This window comes from Oryza glaberrima, chromosome 8, assembly GCF_000147395.1.
Source record: "Oryza glaberrima chromosome 8, OglaRS2, whole genome shotgun sequence".
In the NCBI taxonomy this organism is placed as follows: domain Eukaryota; kingdom Viridiplantae; phylum Streptophyta; class Magnoliopsida; order Poales; family Poaceae; genus Oryza; species Oryza glaberrima.
In genome coordinates this window covers 24,502,481-24,519,216 of record NC_068333.1, presented here as the reverse complement: position 1 = coordinate 24,519,216, position 16,736 = coordinate 24,502,481, and the positions used below count along the sequence as shown (strand labels likewise).

The 16,736-nt window shown below is 42.9% G+C and overlaps 2 protein-coding genes across 2 annotated transcripts; both read left to right on the top strand.

Annotated features, from left to right (window-relative positions):
* The first annotated feature begins 1,941 nt into the window (after window positions 1–1,941).
* Window positions 1,942–7,564, top strand: LOC127781281 (protein DETOXIFICATION 33-like). Its single transcript, XM_052308219.1, has 3 exons — window positions 1,942–2,402; window positions 5,763–6,391; window positions 6,839–7,564. The coding sequence occupies exons 1-3, from the start codon at window positions 2,037–2,039 to the stop codon at window positions 7,410–7,412; spliced, it is 1,569 nt and encodes a 522-aa protein (XP_052164179.1). The 5' UTR covers window positions 1,942–2,036; the 3' UTR covers window positions 7,413–7,564.
* A 928-nt stretch (window positions 7,565–8,492) lies between these two features.
* Window positions 8,493–12,172, top strand: LOC127782856 (probable 26S proteasome non-ATPase regulatory subunit 3). Its single transcript, XM_052310130.1, has 8 exons — window positions 8,493–8,657; window positions 8,745–8,935; window positions 10,087–10,224; window positions 10,300–10,436; window positions 10,530–10,584; window positions 10,679–10,789; window positions 11,023–11,262; window positions 11,338–12,172. The coding sequence occupies exons 1-8, from the start codon at window positions 8,582–8,584 to the stop codon at window positions 11,848–11,850; spliced, it is 1,461 nt and encodes a 486-aa protein (XP_052166090.1). The 5' UTR covers window positions 8,493–8,581; the 3' UTR covers window positions 11,851–12,172.
* Window positions 12,173–16,736: the final 4,564 nt, after the last annotated feature.

The following is a 16,736-nucleotide window of genomic DNA, read 5'->3' as shown; positions in this document are numbered from 1 at the left end:
ATCGGCTGTAGTGATAGATGATCAGCTAGCAGCTATAGCTCTTGATTGATATCACCACCATGATGGAATGCTTCTAACCACAAGCTGTACTAAAATAACTTTCAAGAGAAATGTCATTTGCATGTCGCAGTTGGTTGGTTGGTCGGTCGGTTGATCGTGTGAGAACGCAGTCATGATCGACTGCTGCTACTGTTTGGCTTGGGGACGCACAGTCAATGCTGCATGAAGCACGTGATGTGACGCTGACACTCATCAGTCATCACTCATCCAACCTTCCGCCAGTCTGTCCCTTCTCTTCACTGTTAACGTTGTCTAATGACTCCTGGCTCCTTTTGTTTTAAATATAGTAATCTAATATTATCATTTCGTTTTTAATATAATCCGGGTAAACATCAGATTTAATTTCAATAAAATTAGGATTAATTGTGATACTGTTATCTCTTCCTCACATGAAACATATGCATGGAAATAAAGACATTAAGGGCTTGGCAATTTGGTAATATTGTATAGGATTTCTGATGTATTTACTAAAGTTTGACAAGAAACTAAATGGATGTATATATTTGGCAACTCTACCAAAAAAAATGGTATGGTTTAAAATGACATCAATCTGAACAAGCCCTAAACCTTTAAAGGTGAAGATTTCCCATATATCTTATAAGTGAAAACGCTCCTCACAAGTTTAAGGAAAACCAAGTAAAAACCAATAACTTTTTATCCGTATAAATACCATCTAAAAATCCCCTAGAAGAACAAGCTACTCCCATTGATTTTTACAGACGGTCTCGGTGGTTTTGTAAACATTAGAGGATCTCCAAATCACCAAATGTACGTACCAGCTGCTGCGTGCATCGGTCCACCGAGGTGGTCACGTCGCCGTCGTCGTTTGTCGTCAAATTTTTGTGGTAGTGTCGTAGTAGCTGGCACACGAGAACCATTGTCGTGATTAAACAATAAATACTGACAGTCCTTGCTATATCTAGCTACTTCTCTAATTAATTAATCAGCCTGCGCCGATATTGTTCTTTTCAAAATTCGATTTTAAATTCAGTCATCAACAGCGCTCCAGCTGGTTTTAATTTCAAGTAGGTGAAGTTGTACTTGACGTGTTGTATATAATACTCTCGTTTGGTAATCGAACAGTACGTACATAGCAAACGTGATATCTGACAATGACAGTCGCAACTATATAATTAACGATTACTCCTCGATCGAATTATTCACAAATTAAATCGATCAACGCAATATTGATAAGAGATCGCGACGACCGTGGCAACTGGCAAGTGGCAACCCACTTATATATTGACCGTGTGCTAGATACGCACTATTAACAATCACACTATTGTGATGCGACCAGAGTTTATAGAACCATATAATTATCACGTAGTTATATGTACGATAACCTTCTCGGTTTTAAAATTATGGTATACCTCATAATAATCGCATATTTTTCACGGTAACCACCAAATCGTGAGGTGATAAACATGTTCTTTTTTTCTTATTAAGTTATTTTTAGATAATTAATGGATAAAATCCGACATTGGCTTCAACAAAAGCTACAGCTACTCGTTACAAAATTGTCGCTCATCATGACCAATAACAAAAGAAAGTGGAGTACGTAGCTAACAAAGGGTAAAGAGAAGACAAATATAAATCCATATTGGTCACAGTTCAGCAATCCTCCTAGCTAATGAATCTCTATCCAAAATAATATATTAATTCATATTAGTCATAACTAATAACTTTGCCTTACACGTGTGCAATATAACTAGTATGTGTATGAAGTGGTCATATACATCGATCTTCTAATGAAAAAGAAATGTAGATTAATTTGCATTATTTTAAAAAAATAATTATGAAAAATGAATCGGGCAAGATGCAATGGTCCATTGTATGTATTAAGTTTGAGAGTTATTGCACCAGTGTCTTCTAGACCCAGTTGCTATATAGTAGGAGCCAACTCATATCGATCGTCGCGTCAAACCTCTCCATCGGTCGATTCAGAGAGAGATCGAGATCAGCGTGAGAGAGAGAGAATGAGCAGTACGAGTGGATCTGCATGGGATCACAGCAACAATGGAGGCGGCGGGTCGCCGGAGTTGAGGGAGGCGCTGCTGCTGGGTGACGGCGGGTCGTCGCCGGAGTCGAGGGAGATTAAGGGGGTTGCTGTGAAGAAGCAGGATGACCTGGAGGAGATCCGGAGCGTGGGGGAGCTGATGCGGCTGGCGGCGGAGGAGAACCGGCGGCTGTGGTACCTGGCCGGTCCGGCCATCTTCACGTCGCTGGCGCAGTACTCGCTCGGCGCCGTCACGCAGGTGTTCGCCGGACACCTCACCACGCTCGAGCTCGACGCCGTCTCCACCGAGAACATGGTCATCGCCGGCCTCGCCTTCGGGATCATGGTTAGTCACTCACTAGCTAGAACTCCCTCCGTTTCATAATATAAGAAATAACTATTTTTTTATATGTTACATAATATAAGACATGCATGCATGCATAGAGTTAATTAGAACCTCTTCTTCATTAAACTATTACTTTTTTAAATTCTCCATCCTCAATATCTCTAATTCTATTGGATGCATGCATTATATTTATTAGAGTGATCCAAACTAGGAGATGATAATAATTGTTTCTTGGTCTTTGGATTAAGGGTGGTTATGCCTTATATTATGGAACGGAGGGAGTAGCTGGCTGGCTACTTCCTTAATAGTTACTCCAGTTACTTCCATTCATCGATTCCTACTTAACTACCACCTCCGTCTAAAAAAAATATTAAATATGATACATTCTAATACCTTGACACATATATATATATTTAAATTTATAGTGCTAAGATGTACCAAATTTAATATTGATTAATTTTTTAAGATAGAGCGAAGGGAGGGGAGTATAATATAATTACCCTCGTTCACCGATCGATCGTGTGTATTACTATCTCCATCTCAAAAGTACTGTCCTTTTTTTAATTTGTGTAAAAATTTACTGTCTTTTTAACTATCAACTTGACTACAGTACACTTTTCGAGAGACCTTGGAAGTACAGTAGTTTATTTTGCTTGATTAGCTTCCCAATTTTTTCTTCATTATGTCTAAACTTTATCTTAATCACAGGATTGAGTTGTACATTTTTGCGCTTATGTCAGTTATTTGGATCCAAAGTTTTATTAAATCTAGTCTAACTTCCTTGTAATTAGTTAAAACTTGTTTTCTTAAGACTAATTTTTATTTTCTTCATCCAAATTAACAATCACTGCAAATATTTTTTATACGAAAGTTATTTTTAAAAAATCATATTAACCCATTTAAAAAAATAGCATATATTTAATTAATTGCACGCTAATGAATCACTCCATTTAAGTGCGCGAGAGATTGGATCCCAAACTTCAACATACGAACTTAGGGGTGAAAACGGTACGGAAACGGACGGAAACGACCTTTATCGTTTTCGTTTTCATATTTTTTTTTCGGACTCGGAATCGGAAACGAAAACGGAAACGAATAGTATCGAAACCGAAAACGGAGCGAAAACGAACCAGCGCGGATACGGTAACGAAAATTTATCGGAATACAAAAACCCCTCAAACTGAGCTTCAAACTTTTGTCAAGTCCAATTCGCAAGTCTCAACAGTCAACAATTCATCATAAAACACAATTATATCAAGTCTAATTGTTTAGTCTCAACAGCAAAAATATATTCTTCTATAACTTCATATAATTTGCATAACAAATATTCTAAAAGAATACAGCAAAACAGAATGGTATAAGCCTATAAGGTATACACAATTCAGGTGCTATACTGCTATCAGCCTATCACTCCAGGAAATGGGTTTGAGAACAACAACAGAACATCAGTCCATCAACACTTAGTTCATCAATCATCACAGAACAGCAACGCACATCAGTCCATCAGTGTTTCAGTACTTAGTTCAATCACAAAACACATCACCCTATAAATACATAGTTCATCACAAAACATAGTTCAATCACAAAACACATCAGTACATGGTTCAAACATATCTCATCCACTTGTGCAGCAGGAGTACACTAATTTGAAATGGAAACTTGAAATTAGATGTAACTTGAAAATTAAATTGACCAACATTTTCTTCAAACATCCATTGGCGCAATGCCATCCTCATTAGAACATTCCGCTTCTACTATCTCTGTCTCTTGTTCCGTTCCATTAGCCTTCAAAAAAAATGATAGAGCATTAGTAAAAGTGCAAAGTCAATCACTATATACACCTGCTGCTGCTGGTTGCTCAGATGCTGCCGCTGGGCTGCTGGCTGCTGCGAGGCGAGGAGCCGTCGGCGTTGGTGGCGGTGAGGAAGAGACTGCAGTGGTGGTGTCGTCGTCGCCTCGTCGGTGTGGTGGTTGTTCCGTCGTCGGCGGCGGTGGTGGCGACGGTGAAACGACGAGACGCGGTGGGACGGAGCCTTGAGATGGCGGGGACCGAGCAGGCCGGCGGCGAAACAACGAAGAGCAAGGGCGGCGGGGGCCAGCCGGCCAGGCGACCAGCGGTGGGCGCGAGGGCGCGCCGGCGCCGTGCGAGATGGTGGCGGCGGCCGGCGGCGAAACGACGAACAGCAAGGGCGGCGCGAGATGGTGGGGGCGAGGACGGCGGGGGCCAGCCGGCCAGGCGACCAGCAGTGGGCGGTGGGGCGCCGGCGCCACGGGCGGTGGGCGTGAGGGCGCGCCGGCGCCGCGATGCCGCGATCTGGACGCCGCAGCCGCCGCTCCGCCTCCAACTCGCGAGTCGCGTCTGAGTTCTGAGTCTGACGGTCTCTCTCCTATAGGGTTAGCCGGTCAGGGTAGATGCCGCCGAGATTTGGGTTGGGCTAGGAAGCTAGGGATGAATTATGCACTATTAAATCTATGGGCTTTTTAACTTCGGAAATTCCGACAATTTTTCCGGAATGTTTCCGATCGTTTTCGGGTTCCGACGGAAACTGCTATTATCATATTCGATTCCGTTTTCGATTCCAATTCCGAGAAATTCCGAAAAAATTCCGACCGGCCGATTCCGTTTCCGAAAACATGACCGGAATCCAGAAAAATTCCGTACTGTTTTCACCCATAATACGAACACAGCGATAGTTGCAGTAGAGAGTTAAGTGCACATGTCTTTTTTATTAATTCCTTGTTTTCTCCATCGCCTGCGCAACATTTTTTATTACATGGACGCGTATGCACACACTACTATACACACAACACCACATGCACACACTCGCACATGATTTATATATGTTTATGTATCACTGTTGACCCTTCTAGTAGTATGTCTTTTTTATTTATAAATCATGTGCCTACTACCCAGATTAGGAGGATCGAATTCAACTTAAGAACGAATGGAAGGCTATATAACTTTAATTTTGGACATATTTAAATTAGTTTTAACTAAAATTTCAAAAGTATGTTAGACGATTTTTTTGGGAAATCTTGCTTGAATTTCTGACCTCCACTTGAAGATTCCCGCAACACGTGTTACCCGTTCTCTAAGAGCCAGATTATTATAAGTCGGATTATAATAAGCCGACATAGAATAAGTTGTTAGATATATATTTCTCTATATTATTAGTTGTTTGTTAGTTGTTAGCCACCAAATAATCTAAAAAAGCACCTTTCGAATGGATTATCAGACTATAATAATATGGTTTATAGATTGTAATAATCTATAATCTATTATAATAATCTATTTGTTTATTTCAGCTTACTCCTAAAAATGAAAAATGTGTTGTGTATGTATGAATGTGTGCGGTGCAGTACGGGATGGGGAGCGCGCTGGAGACGCTATGCGGGCAAGCTTTTGGCGCGAAGCAGCATCACATGCTGGGCATCTACTTGCAGCGCTCATGGGTGATCCTCACCGCCATGAGCGTCATCCTCCTCCCCATCTACCTCTTCGCCACCCCGATCCTCCGCTTCTTCCACCAGGACGACGAGATCACCGTCCTCGCCGGCCGCTTCTCCCTCTACATGATCCCCCAGCTCTTCGCCTACGCCCTCAACTTCCCCATCCAGAAGTTCCTCCAGGCCCAGAGCAAGGTCATGGCCATGGCGGCCGTCTCCGCGGCGGTGCTGCTGTTCCACGTCGCGCTCACGTGGCTTCTCCTCGTGCCGCTCCGGATGGGCCTCGTCGGCCTCGCCGTCGCGCTCAACGTGTCGTGGTGGCTCGTCGTGCTCGGCCAGCTCGCCTACATCGTCATGGGCTACTGCCCTGGAGCTTGGAACGGGTTCGACTGGCTCGCGTTCACCGACCTCCTCAGCTTCGCCCGCCTCTCCCTCGGCTCCGCCATCATGATCTGCCTCGAGTTCTGGTTCTACATGTTCCTCATCGTCATTGTCGGTAACCTCCCCAATGCCCAGGTCGCCGTCGCCGCCGTCTCCATCTGGTCAGTGAAAACTCAAATCATCCCTTAGAGGGATATCTCTTTATTTTTGTGTCACTAAAAAAGCCATAAAAAAATTGAAAAAAATAGTATGTGTGATATATCACTTCACAAATATGCAAATTTAAATTCAATTTATACAAGTAGAAACAAAAATAACAAATTTGACTATAAAGTGAACGTGTAATTCACAGTCAAATTTATTATTTTTGTTTCGAATTGTATAAGTCGAATTTTAACTCGCATGTTTGTGAAAAGATATATCATATATTGATCTATCTGGACAAATTTTTAAATAATTTTTTGATAACTTTTTGAACGGCATGCGCAAAATGAGAGAATATCCCCTTAGGGACAAAAACCCACACTAATCAGTAATCACTCATCGTCTTCACTGTTTTATGCTAGGATCGTAGCTGATGTCGATCTCGATCTGTTTGCATTTTGCAGCACGAACCTGTTTGGGTGGCAGATCATGGTGTTCTTCGGGTTCAACGCGGCGATCAGCGTGAGGGTGTCGAACGAGCTGGGCGCGGGGCGGCCGCGGGCGGCGAGGCTCGCGATCGCGGTGGTGCTCGTGTCCTCGGTCGCCATCGGCGTCGCCTTCTTCGCGGCGGTGCTGCTGCTCCGCGACGTGTACGGCGCGCCGTTCACGGGCAGCCCGGAGGTGGTGCGCGCGGTGGCGAGCCTGGGCGTGGTGTTCGCCTTCTCGCTCCTCCTCAACAGCGTCCAGCCGGTGCTCTCCGGCGTGGCCGTCGGCGCCGGGTGGCAGTGGCTGGTGGCGTACATCAACCTGGGCTGCTACTACTGCGTCGGCATCCCCGTCGGCTACGCCATCGCGTTCCCGCTCCGCCGCGGCGTGCAGGGGATGTGGGGCGGGATGCTCACCGGCGTCGGGCTGCAGACGGCGATCCTGGTGGCGATCACGGCGCGCACCAACTGGAACAAGGAGGCCAGCGAGGCGCACGCCAGGATCCAGCACTGGGGTGGCACGGCCAAGCTCGCCGTCGACGACCCCATCTAGTTAAGCGACAGCGAGCTTCATCATCCATCCATGGCGTAAGAATTTGTAATGTACCTGCACAATGCAAGTACATGTACATCCTGTCGTCGGATTTGGTTTGAGATTCGTGCGCGTGGCATGGATTGCAATAAGAAAATGCAGATGTGTTGATATGTCGTGGTTTTGTGTATCCGAGAATGTCAATCCACGATGCAATTATGCAGTGTATGTGCACCTTGTTGTTTGTTTGGATTTGATTGGAGATTCGTGCGCGTGTAGAATAGATAAATATCATGAATAAAGCATGATATTATATACTAGTATCTCCATTTCATACAATTTTTTTCTAAATCAAGTTTATAGAAAAACATAACAATATTTTCAACATAAAACAAATAATGTTATAAGTGTTACTGTTTTTTTAAAAATAATGGTCAAACATTAAAAAATTGACTTTAAAAAAGTTAAAACGAGTTATAATATTAAACGGAGTGGGTAAAAAGAAATGCAGTTGCGTTGATATTGTGGTTTTGTGTTTTGGCAGTTTGGTCTCAGATTCTGTTTGTCAATGGCAATGGAACTTGGGCAATGGATGTGTATGATGTAACGCAAGCAACATTCGTTCTCCAGTGACTTACTCACGGAAATTTTTTTTTGACAGAATTGGCTTTTGGTGCTACTATATAAATAAAACTAAAATAAATAAAGATATTTCCGTGCTATAAGACCATTTTTTTTCCATTGGATTTTGATGAAATAAGACAAAATGACACTTGCATGAAGAGGTAGGAGAGCAAACTGAGGCCCCTATCGTTTAGCCAAGTACGGATAATAGCAAAATAATAATATTTATAGGTAAGATTTTTATTTATACGTTCTTAGTAATTTAGATGCCAATACTGAAAAATAAACTTTAAATAAAAGATTTTAAATTTTGGCAACGAGCGATGCTGTATGGAGGAAGCGATGGGCCTGAATCCTAAGCCGTCTAGGATGAACAAGCCCAGTTTAAAACCAACACGGCCCGCACACAGACGGCCCAGCTCAGCCCAGCAAAATATAAAACAAAGAAAATACAGGAAACACAACGAAAAGCAGAGGAGAGGTAGCCCAAGCTCGGAAGGGAAGGGGAGCGACCTTCTTGAGGCAGAAGTCACGAACCAACCAGCGCCGCCGCCGCCGCCGCCGCGATGACGGACGTGCAGATGAGCGACTCCGAGCCGCAGGCGGCGCCTCCCGCGGCGCCGGCGGCCTCCGCCCTCCACCGTAAGCGGTCCTCCCCCATCCCCCAGAAACCCTCGGGTGGAATTCCTCAGATTTGTTTCTGATGTGGTTGCGCGCTGTTCGTCCCAGATCTGAAGGAGATCGCCTCGGTGATCGAGGCCGGCTCGCTGTCCAAGGAGGTGCGCCGGATCTCCCGCGCCGTCCGCCTCACCGTCGCCCTCCGCCGCCGCCTCGCCGCCCGCGACGTCTCCGCCTTCCTCGCCTTCGCGCTCCCGCCTTCCTCCGAGGCCTACACCCGCCTCACCTCCCTCGTCCCCAAGGTGAATTACTTCTCATGCGTTCTTCTTCTGTTACTAGTATAACTCAGCGTAAGAGCAACTTAATATTCCATATGATGCAACTAGACTATCAGTGTTTAGATATAGTTGTTGGCATGGATAAACTTACTAGACATGCTTGCATGATGTGTGTGATTCTGGAAAGTTTCCCGTTGGTAAGTAGGTACCTCTGACAAAATTTCCAGCACTGAGATATTTGCATTGAGTTGGTTTAATTTAACATAGTGATCAGTAATTCTGTGTGGATCTGGGTTTTCTATGGCAAAACTGGAATTCCAAACCTTGGTACCTGTGATGCTAACTGTGGATATTTGATTTATCATCACTGCATTATCGACCGCTCTGTAGTTATTTTGGAATTCTTTCTTTAAATAAGCTAATCATATGGTTAAAATTTTAAATTAACTGGTAAACAGGAATTTTGGGTGGGTGTGGTCTTATTTTTGTTGTTATCAAAACTGGAATTATTCCATTGGTACTACTGATGTAATTCATAGATGCTTGTTATTTGATTTATCACTGTGGTGTTTGACTTTCTCATGGCTGTTTTGGATCGCCTGTGTCTGTCATTCCATGATTAGCAACCTAAATCGCTGAACATATAGCATGGGTCATTTTCTTTCATCTCTTGATAGGAAGCACTTGCAAATAGAGGTTAAGTGAGCTCCTTCACTGCGCACTTCGACTTTCAAAAACATCATATTTTCATGTATCGTATATTTGCAACGTTGTTCATTATCGTTATGTTATTTCTGCATGTTTATGCTGAAATCTATTTTTAGAACATATTAGAAAGCTATTCCTAGAAGTCTAGAGCTGTAACGTTAAGCCTTATTTAGCAGTATCTCTATGATACCCAAGAAATTGATTACCAGTATGAGATACTGCACTGTACTTGTTTGTTTTTTTTTTTTCATTTGTGATGACTCTGTTATATGAAGAACATAATATGCTGTTGCACTATGGTTGGCGTAGTTTCTGTTTTTGCTACTTGTTTTGTAATTTAGGGCTCAGGACCTGGAAGCCTAACTTTGTTGTTTCATTGTGTATACAATGATATAATAAGGAGAGTAAGGTAAAACATACTGTTATCATATGCACGGTGTCTGATGTCCTTATTTGTTGCTTTTTAGGAAGATGACACTGAGATGGACATTGACACGGCAGCTCCAGCAACTCAGATTTCGATCAAGCATGGCCTCCCTGAGATTGAAATATATTGCTATTTGCTTGTCCTGATTTTTCTTATTGACCAGAAGAAATACGACGATGTACGTCTAAGACTACTGATTTTATCTTCTGCTCTCAGTGAGACATTCTAATTTAAAGTTCTCACCTGTCTCTAGGCTAAAGCATGTGCAAATGCAAGCATTGCTCGTCTGAAAAACTTGAACAGGAGAACTGTTGATGTTCTGGCATCTAGACTGTACTTCTATTACTCATATGTGCATGAACTCACCAACAGCCTTGCTGAAATCCGTGGGTACGTCAAGGTCTTATTTAATGCTTAGTTGCTCACTATTCAGTGTCTAAATACCATGTTTATCGACTTTTCCTGCATTTACTCTCTTTTCAGGAATCTGCTAGCCTTACACAGAATGGCAACTCTTCACCGCGATGAACTTGGCCAGGTAGTTTTGGTTTCTATATCCTCATTGATTTATTAACCTTTAAGTCATCTAATTCTTGTAATCTGTGTAAATATACCTGTTTTCTTGATTGCAGGAAACTTTGCTCAACCTGCTTCTTCGCAATTACCTCCATTATAATTTGTATGATCAAGCAGAGAAACTTAGGTCAAAAGCTCCACGTTTTGAAGCCCACTCCAATCAACAAGTATATATCTGCTCGCACCATTTATTACTCTACAGCTTGTGAATTTATTGTGTTTTGGATGTTGCTCATGCGAAGTTTCATGCTCCACTTAAATTTGTTTCTACATGTTGTTGTTAAGACACCTTCATTTTAGTTAATGCTTTATGATTATTGAAGTATGAGATCATCCTTCAGCCAACTGAATTTACAGGACAGACTCTTGGGCATATGCTAATAAGTGCCTTTTATTGCAGTTCTGTCGATACCTGTTCTACTTGGGTAAAATCAGGACAATTCAGTTGGAGTACACTGATGCTAAGGAAAGCCTTCTGCAAGCTGCTCGGAAGGCACCCATTACAGCTCGTGGCTTTCGTATTCAGTGCAACAAATGGGCTATTATAGTGAGACTACTTCTCGGAGAGATTCCAGAGAGGACTGTGTTCATGCAGAAGGGAATGAAGGAAGCACTGACACCCTACTTCGAGCTTACAAATGTAAGTAACTAGACTTTCCTGAAGTACTGTGTTGCATAGGTGGAAAACTCAGACTGACTTATTTGTGGTCTCTAGGCTGTCAGGATCGGTGATCTTGAATTGTTTAGGGCTGTCGCCGACAAATTTGCGAGCACTTTTAGTGCTGACAGGACTCGCAATTTGATTGTGAGATTGCGCCACAATGTTATTCGAACCGGACTGCGCAATATTAGCATTTCATACTCACGGATCTCCCTTGCTGATATTGCCAAGAAGCTAAGGCTCGACTCTGATAATCCTGTTGCTGATGCGGAGAGCATTGTAGCCAAGGCAATAAGGGATGGCGCAATTGATGCCACCATAGATCATGCCAACGGCTGGATGGTGTCGAAAGAAACTGGCGATGTCTACTCGACAAATGAACCACAGATTGCATTCAACTCTCGGATTGCATTTTGCCTCAACATGCACAATGAAGCTGTGAAAGCAATGCGGTTCCCCCCGAACTCTCACAAGGAAAAGGAAAGTGCGGAGAAGCGCCGTGAGAGGCTCCAACAGGAGGAGGAGCTGGCAAAACACATGGCTGAGGAAGATGACGATGATTTTTAGACTGGCTGGCCACTTCTTTGGCACTTTGGGCTGCCAAATTGCAATGTTGAGTTGGTTGATCTGAGAGACCGTAACACACCTATACATGCCACTCACAAATGATATTTGAGTCATGCAAAAACCCTTTGCTTCATCTGCCGCAAATTTATGTCGATGAGAAATTTATGACTCCAAATGTGTCTAGTTGGATAACTTACTTTTACCTTCACCTTGTATCATGGATTCGAGAATTTCTTTTTTGTACCATGCGAAATTCGGCTGCTTCATTCATGTATTGTGGTTCATGTGTGCGCGTGCGCTTTATGCATCCTGTATTTATGTAGTAGTGGTAGTAGTAATTTTGTCATGTTTGATCGTGCGCGTCTCTTGGTTTTTCTTCCAGGAAGTGACCCAAGAACGTTAATTTTAGTTGAAACCTAAAAGCTATATTAAGGAGAAGTCATGATGGAGTAGAATATTTTGTGTTGCCCAAATCTGTGAATTGCCGTGGCTGTAATGAATGGTTGAGCAGGTCACTCAAGCAGATGTTAATTACTGTGTTCTGTTTAGCTGAATCCATGCATGGTTAGAAAAGATACGTTCCAAAAAAAAAAAGGGTTTATGCAAAGAAGTACTCTCTCCGTTACACTGGAGCAGGTGGCGGCGCGAGTTTATTTATGGGCCGGGGAGAATAGCTCACCGCCTCACCCAAAGGTGGTGGTAAGCTCGCGTATATTGGGATCGATACAAGCTAGCAGATGGCCGGAATTGGAGACGAGGAAGTATGGAGAAGCATCTAGAAGTGGCTAGAATACGACCGAACGCCAGTGTGGTTGGACTTTTTCTTTCTATTGCTGCGTAGAAGTATTATTAATTCTTCCCCACCCAGCCAGCCTCTGCACCGTAGAGATCGATAGCTAGATAATTCCCGACCTCAGTCGATCGATCACAACATGTTGTTGGCTTCAAATTCTGCAGATACTTTAGTCAAAAAATAATAATAATTCTGCAGATACCTAGCTTGCTGTAAAGTTTTTCTGGTCGCTAATAACTAATTAATGATGATCTCCTCCTTCCTTGTAGTCTCCTCCTCCATAGTTCTTGTGTATATATACTCCCTACGGTTTTATATATTGTGCGGTCACTTCATGGATGCATGCGTGGGTCGTCATTGGACTGGACACGATACATGACAGTATCTATAGGATTTAACATGTATATATAGCTAAGCTAGTATATATATAGGAGTATATTTATATACTCATGATTTATTAATTAATTACATTCCGACAGTATATGAATGTGTATGCATGTAGGAGTACTAATTAACACCTTGTAATTAGCTAGCCAAATTAAAGCGCCGATCCAGGCGACACAGCGAGATCACGCGCATACTACGTATTTCGATCTATATATGCAGTTATATATGCATCGGAATTAACTAGCTGCTAGCTACAGTACACTCTATAATCGTCCTCACGTACGTTCACAAAAAAATCACGTACGATAAACACCACCGAAGAAGCTGAAGCTCCCAGGGGCGTCGATAGATAGATCATATCGCGCGGTGTGTAGCTAGATCTCGATCTCGATCATATCGATGCATTCATCCATTATATATTTTCCTTTCCTTTTGTTTCCCAGCCTGACCCCATCCATCGATCACTTAATTTGGATCAACAAAATTAAGCAATTAATGAACTCAAACATGGATCGATCAATCGCTGTTTCACATTTGCCCTCCATGCCGATCGAATTAGTCTTTCAAAGATTTGCACACAGTACGTGCTTAATTATATGCATGCGGTTTGATTATTAAAAGCTAGCTAGCTATCATCAGAATGGATAGATGCAAACCCTTGCATGATGTTATCGTCCAGGGGATCGCATTGATCAACGTGTTAGATCATTGATCGATTAATTTATTTGTCCTATACAAATTACATATATAGGATAAGATCGATGATGAACAAAAAAGTTATTATATATAGGTTTTTCATTCCTCTTGTAAAGAAAACAAACATGATAATATTTATAGTAGGACGATTGATTGATTAAACTCAAAACCTCTAGTAGTAGTAACATAATTTACAACTAAGCTACGCTAGCAATTAATCTAATCACGCCCTTAAATATTACTTACTCAACAAGCTAGTCCCTGCAAATAACTTATATTTACAAACAAGTCCCTCCCCGGCCGGCTACTACTACTCTACGCCGGCGGCCTTGGCCTTGGCCTTCCTTCCGCCGCCGATCGGCGCCGTGGCGGCGTAGATCTCGGCGATCGGGCGGAGCCTCCGGTTCCTCCGCGGCCTCCCGCCCACCTCCTGCTCGTCGTCCTCGTCGTCCGCCTCGCCCAGGCCACCCCCACGCCGCGGCGCGTTGCTCACGGAGCGCGGCGACGAGGCGGAGGCGGAGGCGGAGGTGAAGGAGAAGGACGACGACCGCGGGGACGAGCTGCTCTCGCTCAGGTGGATCAGCTGCTCCGCCGCCGCCAGCTCCAGCGCCGTGAACCGCTGCTGCTGCTTCGGCGACGACGACAGAGACATCACCAGGCTCTCCCCGTCCGCCTCCGCCGCCGCCGGCGGCAGCTTCCGGCGCCGAGCTAGGGATCCCTCCATGGCTGATTGGATCGAGGCGGCGGGGCGTGGATGGATTGGCCGCCGGTTAATTTCGTGTGCTCTCTCTCTCTCTCTAATTTCTTCCTCGATTTTTTGTTTGGTTGGTTTATTAGTATTATTTTTTATTTTTGTGTGTGGGTGTGGGTTAAGATGGAAGAAGAAGGGAGTTAATCGGTCATGTGGTTGCTGCGTGCGGCGTGACTCGGCGGAAACCGACTTCGCCTAGGCGTGTAAAACAGAAAAAGTACGGGGGGTTTTGTGAAAAATGTGATTCTTGGTTGGGAACAAAAGCTGATGGGAAATTGAGTGGCCGTGATGAGTCTGCCTGCGCTGGACTCGATTTTTCCTCCCAGGGGGGTATGTGAGAAAATGGCTAGGAGTACTAGGTTAACGGAGTGAAGGAGTTGTGTGTAATTTCGGTTTTGTGCGGGGGAGATTAGAGTAATTTGACGGAGGAGGAGAAAGAGTTAAAAGGTGGGCATGAGACACGTCATCACGGCGCACCTCACGTGGCTCCTAGTTGCCGCCGGTTAATTCATAGAAAAGTCAAAGTTGCAGGGCTTAGCTAGACTGCATGCACGTACCAACTTAGCTTTGCTTTATACTCCGTAGTATCCAGCCATCCAGGTAGGGGGTGTGTTATGTTAATAATCACACGGCTAAATTAAATCACAACAAGTCGAGAGAAATGTAAATTAAAGTCTGTACATGGTCGGTACGCGTGTAGTGTTCCTGTACTGTGTTGGCCTCTCGCGACCTTTAATTTCAGACCTTTAATTTCAGGCAGCTAATGCGTGCGTAGCTGCGTGTTGTATGTATCATATATATGTAGGTGATTGGATGGATCAGTACACAAGCCAGTTTGTATATCTCTGTCCTAATATAATTACCGTTAAAAACTAATATTTAGAAGAACTATTATAGCGTTCTTTATCAAATTATGTATTTAGGGGTGGGATGGAAAAAAGGCACAATTCCAAAGTAACAAGCATTTTGAAACAAATTTTAAATTCTAAAATAACATCTATTTTCGAATGAAAAGAGTATATCACGGTCTCATGTATTCTCAATCATCCACCCTCTACCTTAGCTTAGACATGATGACATTCACCCAGCCCCATCTCTCAAGATTATTTGGAGTGTTGGGGAGAGATTGATGTGGCTATACGATCGCGGCAGCTAATATTGCTTTACTATATATACAACCCATCTACTGCTGCAGCCGGCTGCAAAGCAGCATTGCAGAACAAGCCCATTATGTTCCAAAGATATTATTGAAAAGCTACATATTTAACTATATATTCTAGAATTACAAATATAGTATAAACTTTAGCATAAAATTATGTATTTAAGCAGACAATTGCAGAACTACATATTTATAACTCTATCAGAACAATAGTGCTAAGATTTTAATATCCAAACTTAAATTTTGGGATAGTTTTGGTGTATGATACATCGACTTAAATCTGTTGTAATAATTTCGATAGTTTGACTAGAGTATTTTTTTAGTTTTGTGATTTACTTTCTTTTCCATGATCCAAATATAATTATAGATATATTGAAAGTTTTGCAGGCTTGTTCTTTTATCTCTACTGTGAATTAGACAGTTCGGATCAAACTTTTTTCGATCGATCCAACCAATGGTGTACACAGAGAACCGAACTAGAACGGAGGCTGATGATCTAGTCTTGTTCAACCTGAGTATTATTATGTAACTGTGGTTAGTTCTTACATCTGTAGCGACGATGGCGTTTGTTCTCCTTTTTGTCGGTCAGAGTACATTTTATCTTAGCTGTATGCGTGCGTTTGACCGATCAACGTAGCTAGCTAAATCAGTTAGTTACGTACATGAAGCTTGATTGGTCATTAAGTAATCGATCTGAAACATGTAACCCTTCTGTCCCAAAATCCGAACATAACTAAAGAGGGTAAAGCTAATTGAGAAATATTTCTGATTGGCTAAAAGTGAAATTAAATAAGACATGATAATAGTAATTAGTTGTGATCGATAAATAAATTAAAGTAAATAAAGTTGCTATACTATTTTATATGAGATTTTGAAAGCTAATTAAATTTTGTTACCGGGACACGATATGATCGAGCGATCTCTACACATATACGTGTCTTAATTTGGTGCGAATAACAGCGTATGTTTTTGCGCGCCGACCAAGCTTTGCCATGCTTGGTTGCAGGCTGCCGAAACGATGGCGTCACCCGTTAGGCTAGCTATAGCCTAGCCACCTCTGGAATCTTCCAGAAGCAAGCAACCAAAGCATTCAATTCCAA